At 37.9% G+C, this 16,397-nt stretch overlaps 2 protein-coding genes and 1 pseudogene across 5 annotated transcripts in view; 1 reads left to right on the top strand and 2 right to left on the bottom strand.

Moving 5' to 3' along the window:
• elfn1b (extracellular leucine-rich repeat and fibronectin type III domain containing 1b) overlaps positions 1-16,397 on the top strand; it is a 149,793-nt gene that overhangs the window by 50,845 nt on the left and 82,551 nt on the right. For all 3 annotated transcript variants that reach the window (XR_015476256.1, XR_015476257.1, XM_087236713.1), the window contains exon 2: positions 2,181-2,281. The gene's annotated coding sequence lies outside the window, so the exon portion shown is untranslated. The remainder of the gene's footprint in view (positions 1-2,180; positions 2,282-16,397) is intronic.
• Positions 10,344-15,693, bottom strand: ugt5b5 (UDP glucuronosyltransferase 5 family, polypeptide B5; annotated as a pseudogene). Its single transcript, XR_015476258.1, has 2 exons — positions 15,609-15,693; positions 10,344-12,038 (listed from the first exon to the last, which is right to left on the bottom strand). The product of XR_015476258.1 is annotated as a UDP glucuronosyltransferase 5 family, polypeptide B5 (transcript).
• ugt5b6 (UDP glucuronosyltransferase 5 family, polypeptide B6) lies at positions 13,269-15,666 on the bottom strand. Its single transcript, NM_001040345.1, is given in 2 exon segments — positions 13,269-15,248; positions 15,609-15,666. A coding segment is annotated over 1 exon segment (1,596 nt). The 5' UTR covers positions 15,244-15,248; positions 15,609-15,666; the 3' UTR covers positions 13,269-13,647.

A 16,397-nucleotide genomic window follows, 5' to 3' on the forward strand; every position in this document is an offset into this window, starting at 1 on the left:
AGAGGTGGTCTGGGGTATGATTCATGCGAACTCTGGTACGATGGCATTCATATCAAAAGTGAATTGTACCAGAGTCCGCATGAACTATACCCTAGACCACCTCTTTCAGGTGGACTAGGTGATGTTCTGAACGTTTTTAATTATTTTTTTATTATTATTTTTTTTTTTTGCAGCCGATAGATACAAGTGGCTTTCTGTATTTTGGTTTTGATAACAGAACCAAAAGTTTCAGTAAAAGCAGAACGACCGTGATATGTGTACGTCCCCATTTTGGTGCTTTGCTTTTGTGGCCATTACCTAGCAACAGCTGTACACAAAACATCAGCTTGATGATGTAAGAATACCAGGGATCAGAAGGAAAAAAGACAGTGTGAACACACAAAAGCTGAGGGACCAAGTGTAAAAGCACCCTAAGTCAAAAAGATTTGAATGACCTGTGTGTGTTTTTGGTGCAGTGTCTCTTTAAATAATAATCATTTAAACCCAACAGCAAGTATATTGATTAGTTCAACTCATGCATAGAGACATGCAGAGGTCTCACATAATGGCCCTGATGCTTTCAGGAACATCACATACTTAAATGTGTTAAATAAACTGCCAGAGTCTCCACCTCACGCTTCTGAACTCTGCTTTTAATTAGGTCATAATGGAATGAGATATGTAATTAAAGAGCACCATCCTGTGACCTTTAGCCAGTTCTGTACCTGCCAATAAGAGCAGTGCCTTCAGCGCAGACACAACAGATGGAGACCAGGTGCGTGTGTCTGTGTGTGTGTGTGTGTGTGTGTGTGTGGCATTCACCTGTGGTGCCAAGAAAAATGTGTATTTATATGAGCGAGAGCGAGAAAGGTGGTCAAGTGGTAAATGGACAGGTGTTGGGATAGACAGAGGGCATGTCTGATGCTGTGCTCAAACCCCAGGCTTTGTTGAGGTACTGTGTATGTGATATTCCGGTCTTTTTGCCTTGGTAATTTTACGTGTGGCATAATTTCACTTAAGATTTACAATGTTCATACATCAAATAATAAAACTGGCTGTGGTTATTCTACGGTCACAATTGATTTAAAGCCTCTCTCTGTTGGTTGTTCTTTAAAAGGACTTGAATAAGCTCCGCGTCTTGCCATATTTAGTATATGTTCATTCATTCATTTTCTTTTTCGGCTTAGTCCCTTTATTAACTTGGGGTCACCACAGCGGAATGAACCGCCAACTTATCCAGCATATGTTTTACGCAGCGGATGCTAGGAAACACTCATACATTCTTACATTCACACACATAGACTAATGAAATTAGTGCATGTCTTTGGACTTGTGGGGGAAACCGGAGCATAGCAAACATGGAGAGAACCTGCAAACTCCACACAGAAATGCAAACTGAACCAGCCAGGGCTTGAACCGGTGACTTTCTTGTTGTATGGTGACCATGCTATCCACTGAGCCACCATGATGCCTATTTAGTATATGTTAATTAGAATATGCTAATTAGTCCCTTCCTCCACTCCATAAAAGCAGCTCTGACCTGTTTATTTTACTCAGCTAACAGAAGTAAATACGGCAGTAAACATTAAACTACAAGCAGTAATATTGGATTTATGGTTATTGCTATATGTCAGGCATTGCAGTTATGAATCTATGAATTAATTTATTCTAATTCTGAATAGATTATAGCATAGAAAATGTGCAAAGAGTGCTCCCTTTATAGAAAAATTAAAAAAAGATCCTCCTCATGCACAGTGGAAAATGAGTATTATAAATCAGTCAAAAATATTTTTATTAAAATATTTATATTGTATTTTTTATTGTGTTCTCTTTTATCATAGTATTTGTTCATATGCATTTATTTACTCATTCTGATTATTTTTTAAATCATTTTCATTTCATTTAAAGTCAATATAATAATATTTTTTTATTTTATTATGTAAAGAACTGAGGACATTTTTGTTTTTGGTAAATCAAAGATGACACATAAATCAAACGCTTCTACAATGCTCAAGATAATGAAGACAAAAGTATATATAATCAAACTATTAAAACTTAATATTCCAACAATCATTTTGAATTGTATTAGTGAGCATTGCATTGCTGAGCATACCATGCGCACACCTATTTAGATTGCAATGATCTGATGCTTTCTTAACTGCCGTTTTCTCATTGCCATTTTATTCTCTACTTTGTTACAGAGAGACCAGCGAGCGGCACACATTGACAACTTCTTCTAAACGTTGATTTCAGCAGCGTGGACAACATCTAGATGTTCGTTAATCAGTTTTTCACTGCAAAGGTATGTTACAACATTTCTTTACCACTAATCAAAGAATAAAAAAAAGAACTGAACAATATATATAAATATATCAGGAGTTAATTGTTTGAATGTTATGTGTGATCAATTGTAAGCAATGGGCTCTATTTTAACTATTTAAGCTCATGGTCTGTATCACATGCAGGCGCAACTGCAATTAGGGCATGTCCAAATCCACTTTTGCTGTTTTATGGATAAGAAAAATGGTTGGGATGCCCAGTGCATAGTCCATAATGGTTGTTCATATTCTCTTAATGAATTATGGGTTTGTTTTGGCAGCCTGATTTCATGAGGAAACGTAACAATTTTTTACGTTTTGTCAGTTTAGTGACTAATTTGTGCGAATTCAGTCATACAAAAATTTATGATTTTAAAAAGGAGTTTTGGCACTCAATTCTGTCCCCAAACTCAACCGTCATCCGGGAATAAGCAAATCATAATTTATTGTACGAATGAGATCATCAAATTCATACAAATTAGCCACTAAATCAAAAAGCTATGAATTTCTGTGAGATTGTGTTGGTTTTGGGCATAACGTGAATTAAACCAATCGGTTTCATCTCCCTTTCCCTTTAAAGTTGGCATAAAATCAAAATGTACTCTTTTTATTTTTATGTTCAATATAAGCTTGTGTGTACGTTATTTTGTAAAAATTAATTTCCTATCATAATCTTTAATCAAATACCATAACCCCTCTCAAAAATGTAGCTTTTCATTTTCATCATCATACTATAAACTATCTGCACCAGAGGCCGACAGGGATTCTGGTGGACATTAGTACTCCACAGCTGAATGCAAACTGGCATTCGCATCTTTCTCCATTTTGTTAACAACATCCATTTTCCAATTATTCAATAGGAAATTACAAAATCATGCACAGCCCTACATTTTTTTCTCATTTCAGAAACTGTTTAAATTCGATGTACATAACGATAGGGGACAAAATAACAATCATAATTCAGATTTTTGCTGATTTCAAAGGGCCATGAACCAATACTTTTCAGAAAAACAATAGTTTTCACATCTTTTGTTTGGGTGTGAGTGGTGAGTGGCGAAAGAGGGAAGGGTTTGCATGAAAAGGGGAGTTTCAGTATGTGCATGCGCTGATTTTCACAGCAGCAACAAAAATACAGATGCAGGGGATATAGACAGTGATTACGTTTACAAGGACATCAGTAATCGAATGATTTGCCTTAATCTGAATAACACAATAATATGATCAAGGTGTTTACATGATTTGCTTTTTTAATGTTCATTTCATGATCCCGTTTTACATGTTATAGATTGATTAACATCATTGCGTCACCATGCTATCCACATTTCCTCTGGAGTTTCATGTAATTTCAGGGGTTTCATTCTTATTTTTTGTTGACTTTAGCTGCAGTTTGGCACTTTCACTTACATTCATTTCATGTTCATGCATGCCCCCTTTGACAAACAAGATATTGGATGCGAGGAACTGCTGGAAGAGTGTAATGGAATTTGATACAGCACACTAAATGGGAGAAAAAACTTCCACATTCCTCGTTAGATGCAGAGACTCTGTAGGTGCAGAGAATAGCGTCAAACAGCTGTGTGTATATAGACAATCCTGTCACAAAATGTGGCGAAAATCCTAAATGGTAAAAATCCTAAATGACGGTAATAGTTTGATCGCAGTGTTTACATGTTTACATTTGGAGAGCAGCATTTACAGCGGATGTAGTGTAGTGGTATTCCTGTAAACTTAGTGACTAAATAATTTGGACTAAGGTATGTCTTTAAAAACAGAAAGAGTTCTGCTGACGATTCTAACTAACTTTGCCATTTGAATAAACATATACAAAGAACATTGATGCACACTTACCAAATCTGTAGAGACAGGAAAATCAACACCAACTGGAACCGTCTTTTAAAAAAAAAAAGAAATCGAGTGGCAAATCTGGATTTCATCATTTCCAGATGCGAAAAGCTCTTGGGTTAAAAATGTTCCTTACGAACATATTTTTGTCACATGTTAGCAGACCACTGTAATCCACAAATGTTGATTGACACGTGAGCTGTGCTCTCATTGCGGCACATTTATAAATGCAACACTGACGACCCATTTCTCCGAACAATTCATCGTCTTCCACTTGTTTTGATTACAGTTGGCAACACGACGTGCTGTCTCTCTGCCGTCTGAACACTGTAACAGGTAAAACAGTCTTCCAAGCCATGTCATGCATATTAATGAAGTTGCATCTCATTCACAATAAAGTGCACTGATTGGTTCGAACAAAGTCTCTCATGATTATTGCTGAAAAGACGTCACATTGTACTGCCGGTACAGACATCCCATCTCCACACTGGAATTTACACAAGGATCTAATCGCCGTGACGTAGCTTCAAAATTTCTTTTCAAAACAAATATGCTCAAAATGAACAACTAGTTTTTACTTTTAGGGAAATATATGTGTCCTAATAGTGTTTTCAGCAACGTGGGACATATATATGACCGTCAACATCTCAAGAAAATGTGTCTTGGTGTTTCTTGACCCTTGATTTGCAGTCATACTAGGACAAAAATGGACGCAAATGCATTTTCTATTTAATCAATGTGGCGCAGAATGTGAGAACGATTCTTGTGTCATGCTGAAACTAGCAAAAACACTTGTGTGGCCCCTGGTGCTGCATTGCGCCAGGGGTATGATAGGGCCAAATTAGTTGCTGGCGGCAGTTCACTAAACAGCCACTGGTGTCGCTAATAACAAGAGTTTCTGTATTCTACATAAAATAAGGAAAAAGACAGAAAAACATTCCTTATGTAAGAGGAGGAAACGGGCAGTAAAAGGTTAGATAAGGTAGAGCTAGAGAGAAAGAGAGCTGGAGGGAATGAAGACAGAGACACCTTGACCTTGGTGGTCTTCTCTTCAGCTGGATCAGCAAGTCTCTGCGTGTGGTTGTGTGTGTGTGTGTGTGTGTGTGTGTGTGTAAATGGGATGCAGGAGATACCTGTCTGCTTGTGTGTGCGTGGATGCCTCTCTAAATGAACTGTTTAGAAGTTGCTTAATGGCCAGATGGCATAAAGCAAATGAGTTAGAGTAAGAATCGAGTTTGCATATTTATGAAGCCTTCCTGAATAATTAATGAGATGCAAATGGGAGCAAAGTTGATGCTGAGGCCAGTGAGATGTGTAGGGCTTGCGTGTCTGTGTGCGTTTCATGCTGAAAGCCATCAATGCACTTCTACACCCTTGAGTTTATAAACAAACAAACAAAAGGATCAGGAGACTGCTGATGTCTTATCGTTTTCATGCTCTCTCGCTCTTTTATGGAACACATACGTTTGCTTGCCTAAATGAGGACACAGACTTCCATAAGCTTTATTCAGATTAAACTTGATTTCTAAGTGACATTCGATTTTTAAATATTTACAAGTAAGTTAAGGATCTGGTAGAAATTATGACTCTGACTGAAATCTCTATGGCAGTTAAAATAAACTAGATCCTTCAATTTTAATAATGCAGCAAATCCCTGAATTAATTCTTAATGTGCAAGCCTTACTTCAGTGGATAAGAATATAATTACTAGTTTGTTTCTTATCCTGAAGATATTTGCAATAATTATAACAATACTGGGCAGCATGGTGGCGCAGTGGGTAGCGATCCCGCCTTACAGCAAGAAGGTCACTGGTTCGAGCCTCGGTTGGGTCAATTGGCATTTTTGTGTGGAGTTTGCATGTTCTTCCAGTGTTGGCATGGGTTTTCTCTGGGTGCTCCGGTTTCCCCTACAAGTCCAAAGACATGCTGTATATGTGAACTGGATAAGCTAAATTGTCATTAGTGTATGTGTGTGAATGAGTGTGTATGGATGTTTCCTAGTGATGGGTTGCAGCTGGAAGGGCATCCGCTGCATAGATCATATGCTGGATATGTTGGCGGTTCATTCTGCTGTGGCAACCCCAGATTAATAAAGGGACTAAGCTGAAAAGAAAAGAAAATGAATGAATGAATGAATGAATAATAATGATAATGCTTAAAAATAATAAAACTAATATATAATATAGCTGCAAGCAGCAATTAAGCACCCGGAGGAAACCCACGCAAATGCAGGTAGAACATGCAAACTCCACACAGAAACGCCAACTGATCCAGCCGAGGCTCGAACCCTCGACCTTCTTGCTGTTGCTGTGACCTACTGCGCCACTGCGTCACCAATAGAGAGATTTATTGTTGTATATAATAAGAAAACATAACACAAAGTTTTACTCCTGAAACACACTATTTAAAAAAAGAAAGCCTGATATTACATCCCATTTAGTATGCTTACTGAGGCTGATGGACCCTCGCTGAATTGGTTTCAGTTCATCTGAAAAGCGTGACGAACGACTGAAGGACATTTCCAGCATTCTGTGCGAGTGTCTGTGTGTGTCACGGTTTAAATCTGAGGGCGATGGGGAACAGCTGTAATTACTTGCTTCAATGTACTTAAACACTCATCACAAACCCTGCTATATTACTCTGTGCATCCACATCCTCACATATGCTATTGTTCAGAGTCAGAGAATCTACTCTAGCATACACACACATGCATACAAATAGAGCTCCGGGACAGAACATAAACAAATGTACGCCGTCCTTTGGGGGGCAGCATTTCTCATCGTGCAGCAGTTTTGCTTCTGAAAATAGACGCACATGCGAGCCAAGGAAGAAACTTTAATGTGTCTGTATTTTTTTTTTTTTTAGCCCAGTTTTCACACATCTCACATCCTCATTTTTTAGAATGACTAATGGGGTGAAAGTGCTGCCCCTCAAGGAAAATGAGAGCGCGCAAGAGAGAAAGGAAGTTTGTCCTATTTAAGTGGACAGAGCATCCTTTGAAGGACACTGAGATACGCGCACACACACACACACACACACACACACACACACACACACACACACACACACACACACACACACACACACACACACACACACAGAAGGAGCTGCTACCCTCAGGCTGTCATGGTAACCTGGATAAATGATGAAAAGGTTTCTGTTATCTTGCTTCATTGTGCTGTGGAGTGCTTTAGTATTTTGGTCATATTAACATGAAATTAAAATGCTAAATACGGCATGTAATAAGATGTGCTTTAAAACTTGCAGCACATCTACACTCGCTGGCCACTTTAATAGGTACATGTGTCCAACGGCTTGTGAACGCAAGTTTCTGATCAGTCAATCACATGGCAGCAATTCGGTGCATTTAGGCATGTAGACAAGGTCAAGACGATCTGCTGCAGTTCAAAACAAGCATTAGAATATGGAAGAAAGGTGATTTAAGTGACTTTGAACGTGGCATGGTTGTTGATGCCAGACAGGCTGGTTTGAGTACATCAGAAACTGCTGATCTACTGGGATTTTCACGCACAACCATCTTTAGGGTTTACAGGGAATGTCGAAAAAAGAGAAAATATTCAGAGAGCGGCAGTTCTGTGAGCGCAAATGCCTTGTTGACTTTACAGGTCAGAGGAGAATGGCCGGACTGGTTCAAGCTAATAGAAAGTCAACAGTAATTTAAATAACCACTAGTTACAACCGGGGTATGCAGAAGAGCATCTCTGAACAAACAACACGTCCAACCTTGAGGTGGATGAGCTACAGCAGATCTCAATCAAATAGAGCAACTTTGAAATGTGGTAGAACCAGAGATACGCATTTTGGTCGTGCAGCCGACAAGTCTGCAGCAACTGCGTGATGCTATCATGTCAATATAGACAAAAATCTAACGGAATATTTCCAGTACCTTATTGAATCTAAGGCTTTATATTAATATATTAAACAAAGTCGACTCAACAATCATCATTACTTCAGCATTGATAGAGGAAAAAAAAAAAAAAAAAAAAATATATATATATATATATATATATATATATATATATATATGTGTGTGTGTGTGTGTGTGTGTGTGTGTGTATGTATGTGTGTATATATATATATATACAACATATATAGACAAAAAACAAATATAGTATACAAATTAATGCACGTAAACATGCATGTACATGCATACATATACATACATATATATAAACCCATACACATATATAAATGCTTACTTACACATACATACTTATTCAACAATATATAATGAAAGTCTGGAGAACATATGTTAAAAAATCTTACAAAAAATCTAAATTAATATACATATATATTTGATTTTGAATTTATTCATCAATCTCTGACTAAATATGTTAATGAAAATACAACGTGCAAATAGAGAAACGCACTGCAGGCAGCACAGACAACAAAATTGTGTCAGGGACTCCCAAAATATTATAGATACTTTATTTTATGGAGATGCGCTCCCACTGCAGAATCATCCTAATTGATCTAACATTATAAATTATTTCCAAATCGAAATATGAAGACATACAGTATGGTGAAATTGTATCCATATCGCAATATATATCGCAAAGTAAACATTTTATCGCAATGTTAGAATTTTCCAATATCGCGCAGCTCTACATTGTACTGTATTATTTTTATTATTACTGCTATTATAATTAAAAATACTATTATTTTTATTTTTATTAGCAATGGTCAAACTCTAATCAGCTATTGCAACTGTGACTGTTTTTATTTTGCCCTTTGGACAATATACTGTGATGGACATGACAACGACAAGGGACTTTGTCATGGGGGCTTTAGGCTTATATATCAGATGGCATAATAAAAATGTGTGAACATCACCATCATAATGTCTAAACATATATACTGCACCTGCTGAGACTGCTGATGTTCAGACCCTGTCGTTTCCTCTCTGATGTTTGCCAGAAATAGCCTGCATCTTGTCTAGGTGAAGGATAATGGGGATGATGCCAAACAATCCTTAAAATACACAGAAAACAACAACACAGAGAAATATGCTGGCACATACACCCGCCGCATTAGACGACTGCTCTTAAAAACCTTAGTTAAACTGTATAATGATGTCAGAAAAAGGAGAAATGCTTTTTATATCGTGCTCGGATAAAAGCTTTCAATTATGCTTGTATTTTTAGCAGCTTGGCAGCATGTTAAAATACTAAAGCAGCAGAAAGTTCTGTAAAGCGTGAAGTCAGGACATTTTCAAACACGCATACAGATTATGTGTGTTCCAGATTGTGTGTGCATGTGTGTGTGTGTTGTGCAAGGACATCTTGTATCAGAAATGCATGTTGATGCAGCCCAGTGGTTAGTGTGATGAGTAGGGAAGACTGTAAACTACAATAACCCTGCTTATAAATGTATCTGGTTCACTCCATGAATACGACGTGCTTTGTTTTGTATTTTTTCAGTACTTTAGAAAAGAACTACATGTTAAGCTTTACTAATTTTCCCTCATATATTGCATTTTCTTGCGTCGTGTATACATATCGTTGTTTATATTTATGCATATTCAAATATTCACATTTTTTATAACTTTTATTATGGTAAGTGTGGGAAGTAACCATGTTTTTATGTGACAGTGGTTATCTTTTTTTTTCTTTAAACATTATGGTTAAATGTTAGTGTGGAAAAAAATATTAGTTCATGGTTTAACTACAAATAGTCATGATTTATTTATTCATTTATTTTTTTTTTGGTGTAAGGAGGAACCTATACTTATAGAACTATCATAATGACTGTAGTCTATTTACAAATATGTAATTATTTATCTTTACAACTACAAAGCCTCGTTGACAATAACATTGCATCACGTTACATCCTCAATGGCTGCAAAGAGCATGTATTGCGCAGCAAATCATGTACACATTGCTTTTATTAAGGATTTAACAGCATCAACAGTCAGTCATTTTGCTGTTAATAGTTTCTCTGACCAGATACAATGTGATTGGGACCGTCTGTTTGACATTCGACACAAGGCTTTTACAACTTATGGAGTTTATATATTATAGCTGTTAGTCATTTTCGTCGTTTCTGATATAATGTTTTACTTGCGTGCACTTGTTAAACACAGTGGCATAGCGGATGGGCCCGCGTCACAACCCCCCACCCCCACCCCAACACACACACACACACACACACACACACACACACACACACACTGAGCGTGATTTCCTCGACCGTCACAACATAACATGTATGTAACTGAATATGCAATTTTTCCTAAATATTTCCCCAAGCATCTTTTTATAGGTACCAAATAGTATTAAAACAAGTAAACATTTTACATTTTCATTACTGTCGCTTGGCTTTTGTTTTTCTCATGCATATTCTGCAGCAGAAATATCTGATAACTGCATATATGGTCAAGATTATGAGTGACACAGCAGAAATCAGCACCAGAATAACATCAACAGAGTGATAGGAGTACCAGGGCATTTTGTACGACTCTGTGCGCAAGTGAGCGGCACCTTTGTGTCTCATAACAAACTCAATCCAGAAGATGGCGTTGTCCAGAGGCTTCACTGGAACGTCCTTGTGAAGCCTTGAGAGTCTCTGCATGTTCTCCCGAAAAGAGGGATCATAGAGTACCTCTTTGAGCGTTTTAAGGAAGGACTCCTTATCCACTGTGGCAAAGTCTACATTCTTGGCTGCACCTCTCACTCTCATTTTAGAAAGATTGTCAGGTTGGTCAAAAATAATGCCAAATCCAATGATTGGCACCCCGTGGCAGATGGCTTCTTGAACTCCATTGGTTCCTCCATGTGCCACGAAGGCTCTGGTCTTGGGATGACCCAGAAGATCATTCTGAGGCATCCAGTCCATCACTAAGGTGTTGTTTCCTAGCGCAGACGGTCTCTTTCCTTTGTACCTCCAGATGATCTTCTGTGGAAGTTCTGCGAAAGCTTCAGCAATTGCCTCGGCCACATCATTAGGAAGCTGACCAATGAGACATGATGATGACACCATGATCTCCAGAGCTCTGAACAAAGTTCTCCAGATCTTGTGGGAGAGGCTTTGATGGTTTGCATTGAAAACCTCCTATATAGACGATGTTTGGCATAGTGGGACGTGGATATTCAAACACAAAATCAGCTCTATGGAGCCACAGATCAGCTCCCTGAATTAAAGAAAGATAGGATTTTCCTGGACCAATGAACAGTTCGGAGAGTGCATCATAAGATGGAGAATTCATGATAGCTGCCTGTGTTTCTGGTATGATGTACATCACAAAATTTCTCACTCTTTCCAAGAAACTCATGCGATCTGATAACTCCAGCAGTGGCACAGGAACATGAGAAAGTGGAGAAGGAGCTATTGCAAAATGAGCTTCACTGTAAACTGTCCAGCGAGCATTGTGGACAATAGGAAGTTTGAGATGATGACCCAAAAGAACACCTGCGACCATGGACGGATCTGTTAGAATCATATCAAATCATATCAAAGACTGCATCAGCTGATGGTCTTCAAACATGTTGACTATCATTTTGTTTTCAACTTCAACCATTCCTGAAAAACTTTGCCACATCTCTATCTTCACCTTCAGATGAGCCCAGATCGAACCTTCCCTCAGAATACCCAGTAGTTTGGGTGCAAAGACTGTGAAGAAGTCTTCATCAAATCCTCCTGCAGCCTTTAGAGTGATTGAAGTGTAGTGAGGTGAGAACTCTTTGATGTACCAGTTATTTGTCATCTGCATGACTGTAATATTGTGACCTTTGGCATGAAGAGCTTCAACCAAGACGTTCATGTTGACCCAGTGACTGCCATCCACAGAAAAGACAAGAACCTTCTTGCTCTGAACAACTGGGAGAGATGCCAGCAAGATGGCTAATGTGACTAGGCAAAGACCCTGCTGGTTCATAGTATCTGTCGGAAATAAATGAAAAGATAAAACTGAATGCACAGGTAAAATGTTTAGAGACAAACATGTTAAAATAAAATATAAAAAAAGTAAACAGCCCTAATATAAAGATGGCTCATAAACATTGCACATGATTCTCACACTTTCTCACTCTTCATTGTGTTACAAAATATCTACTAGGTAAACTTTTGTTGCATGGAGTGCAAGCGATCAAACAAGCACAACCTTTGCCTTCACTATGCATGCCAGCATTTTTTTTATATGCGAGCAAAGGTTCAATTAACAATCTGTAAAGGACAAGGGGCATTTACCTTCAAAGATTTTATCAATGAGCTACTATTCAGTACTATAGTTACGGAACAAACTAAAACACACTTTACTGTTTAATGTTTGCACAACATGAACTTGACATTTTTATCCTTAGTTGGACAAACCCTTCAAGATACCAGCAATAAAAAATAGGCATTCCTACTTGCCTTAATATTTTGAATTATCCCAGCCAAAGTAAAAACTCACAAAATGTACAGTATTTGGATATTTAACTTACCTAAAACAGTGTCCAACGGTGGAGAAAAGCACACAAGCTTTCCAGAGATGAGATTGTTTGTTCAGTAATCATGTCACTCTCTTCGAGGAAGCCTTATGCAGAAATTCATAGAAGAGCTATGTAGCTAATGTTTAACAGCAAATCCTAATAAATCACAACACAGTGTAGTTTTGCATAACTATAATTTATAAATTCTTACATTTAAATAGTGCTTTTCTGAGCACTCAGAGCTTTACAGATTTAGGGGAATCTCCTCATCCACTTGGATGACACAACAGCAGCCATGTAATGGCAGACCGCATGCCACCCATCAGCTTGTTGTGGAGAGTATAAAGTGAAGATTTGATGACATCTTGGGATTTTTAACAATCACAGAGATTCATAACCTTGGTTTAATGTCTCATCCAAATAATGGTGCTCACTGGCAGTTTATGGCCCGTTTCCATGGAGTGATACGGTACAGTATTATATACCATACATGTCTATGCTGTATGACAGAAATACAGTTAAGTCTAAAATTAGACTAGAATTTATAAACAAATTATTTTGTCAGAAACTGAATAATGTACAATTATGCCAGAAAAACCTATTTCAGAATTTGAAAGTTACAAGGAGTCACTACATTTTTAAGATGTCTAAGTGATTAGGTAGCTAGCCAACAAGATAAGATAAAAAATCTGGGCTGTCATTTTATTATCTCAATGCTTTTATTCTTCGAGGAACTGCTTTACCTGTTTTTCTGTGTGACAGATTGCATTGTATTCAGTAAATAAGAGATAACGTGAGATTTGACCAAATTATGAAACTTTGAGTTGTATTTATTAATTGTATTCTGTATATACATAAAAGCTGCTGTATGTATGCTGATAAAGTCTCCATTCTAAAAGAAATTTGCACACCTAAATTGTACCAATGCACCTTAGCAGAGATGTATAATTGTATAACAAAAGTTTCCTATAAGTCTATGCTCTCAAGTAGAGATTTGTCACAGAATGCACGCCATGCTGCATAACCCACCAAATTAAAAATGTTGTTAATGTAATTTACTAAAATGGAAAATAAAAATATCATTCATGTTTGCTTTTTGTTTTTTTCATGCATATTCTGCAGCAGAAATATCTGATAACTGCAAATATGGTCAGGATTATGAGTGACACAGCAGAAATCAGCACCAGAATAACATCAACAGAGTGATAGGAGTACCAGGGCATTTTGTTCGACTCTGTGCGCAAGTGAGCGGCACCTTTGTGTCTCATAACAAACTCAATCCAGAAGATGGCGTTGTCCAGAGGCTTCACTGGAACATCCTTGTGAAGCCTTGAGAGTCTCTGCATGTTCTCCCGATAAGTGGGATTATAAAGAACCTCTTTGACCGTTTTAAGGAATGACTCCTTATCCATTGTGGCAAAGTCTACATTCTTGGCTGCACCTCTCACTCTCATTTTAGAAAGATTGTCAGGCTGGTCAAAAATCAGGCCAAATCCGATGATTGGCACCCCGTGGTAGATGGCTTCTTGAACTCCATTAGTTCCTCCATGTGCCACAAAGGCTCTGGTCTTGGAATGACCCAGTAGATCATTCTGAGGCATCCAGTCCATCACTAAGGTGTTGTTTCCTAGTGCAGAAGGTCTCTTTCCTTTGTACCTCCAGATGATCTTCTGTGGAAGTTCTGCGAAAGCTTCAGCAATTGCCTCGGCCACATCTTCAGGAAGCTGACCAATGAGAGTCCCCAGAGACATGATGATGACACCATGATCACCAGAGCTCTGAACAAAATCCTCCAGATCTTGTGGGAGAGGTTTTGATGGCTTGCATTGAAAACCTGCCATGTAGACGATGTTTGGCATAGTGGGACGTGGATATTCAAACACAAAATCAACTCTGTGGAGCCACAGATCAGCTCCCTGAACTAAGGAAAGGTAGGATGTTCCTGGGCCAATGAACCGCTCAGCAAGTGCATCATTAATTGGAGCAATCACTAAAGCAGCCCCTATTTCAATTATGGTGTACATTACTACATTACATACCCTTTCCAAGAAACTCATGCGATCTGATAATTCCAGAGATGGAAAAGGTACATAAGAAAGTGGAGAAGGAGCTATTGCAAAATGGGCTTCACTGTAAATTGTCCAACGGGCATTGTAGACCATGGGGAGTTTGAGGTAATGACCCAATATGACCCCTCCAAAAATGGTTGGATCTGTGAGAATAACATCATACTTGGCATCTTTTAACAACTGCATTAGCTTCTGGTCTTCAATCATGTTGACTATCATTACACTTTCTGTTTCTATCATCTTCCAAGTAGTTTGCCACACCTCTGCCTCCAGCTTTAGACGACCCCAGATGGAACCTTCCCTTAAAATTGCCATAAGTCTGGATGCAAATGTCTCGAGGAAGTCTTCACCAAATCCTCCTGCAGACTTGAGATTTATTGAAGTGTAGTGAGGTGAGAACTCTTTGATGTACCAGCTGTCTGCCATCCTCATGACTGTAATATTGTGACCTTTGGCATGAAGTGCTTCAACCAAGATTTTCATGTTGACCCAGTGACTAACATCCACAGGAAAGACAAGAACCTTCCCACTCTGAACAACTGGGACAGTCACTAGCAGAATGGTTAATGTGACTGGCAAAATCACCTTGAAAAACTGTCCGTTCATAGTACCTGTCAGGAAAAAAAAGAGATAATTACAAATGAACTAAATATGAGTACTTTAATCTGCGTTACTAGAGACTGTGTATAGATGGTGTCGTAATGTTTGTGTCCGTCTGACAGTAGTTCATACATGTCTTCTTGCTTTATAACAACATCACATTGATTGAAAATTTAAGCAAGTAATAAAATATCTAAAACATTTATGTTGAAAATATTTAGAGGCAAAGTTCAAAATGTAAAAGACCCGTATTTATTTGCTCATGGAAACATTTAAATATTTCATGGCAAAATAAATCACAGTATATGTTTTTAAAGTCCATCCGCAGTCATTCAATAATTACAAGCATAATAAAAGAAAAACTTTCTTACCCATCATTTCTTAGATTTGAAAATATAGCAGGTAAACCTTATTTGCATGGAGTGTAAGTCACCAAACTACAAGTACAGTCTTTGTCCTCACAGTGCATGCCAGCATTTATTTATATGTGAGCAAAGTTACATAATCATTAACTAGATTTCCCTTACGGTTTGGGCAATCGCACATCATGAAAGTGAATAAAACATGCAAAAGAGATTTGGAAGAAGGTATAACACACCAATCACCAGGTAAATATACATTTCTATGAATATATAATTCAGATGTTGCAGACCTTTTGTCTGCTTTTGTCTCCATGTAATGTTTACAAAAATTATTTATTATATTCTTAGGTGTATACATGGACAATATAGAGGCGTCATGGCTGTTGACAAAAACAAAATGTTCTAAAATCAAATTCACTAAAAAGCAAATTCATTGAAGTTTGACTTTTGTTGTTCTCATGCATATTCTGCAGCAGAATAGGAAAAGGTGGAATGGAAAAGGTACGTAAGAAAGTGGAGAAGGAGCTATTGCAAAATAGGCTTCACTGTAAACTGCCCAACGGACATTGTAGAACATGGGCAGTTTTAGATAGTGACCTAATATGACCCCTCCAAACATGTTTGGGTCTGTAAGAATCATATTATACTTGGCATCTTTTAAAGACTGCATAAGCTGCTGATCTCCGATCATGTTGACAATCATCTCACTTTCTGCTTCCAAAATCTTCAAAGAACTTTCCCACAACTCAGCCTGCAGCTTCAGATGACCCCACGTGGAACCGTCCCTCAGTATGTGCA

This window comes from Danio rerio, chromosome 1, assembly GCF_052040795.2.
Source record: "Danio rerio strain M-AB ecotype USA chromosome 1, GRCz13ab, whole genome shotgun sequence".
Taxonomy (NCBI): Eukaryota; Metazoa; Chordata; class Actinopteri; order Cypriniformes; family Danionidae; genus Danio; species Danio rerio.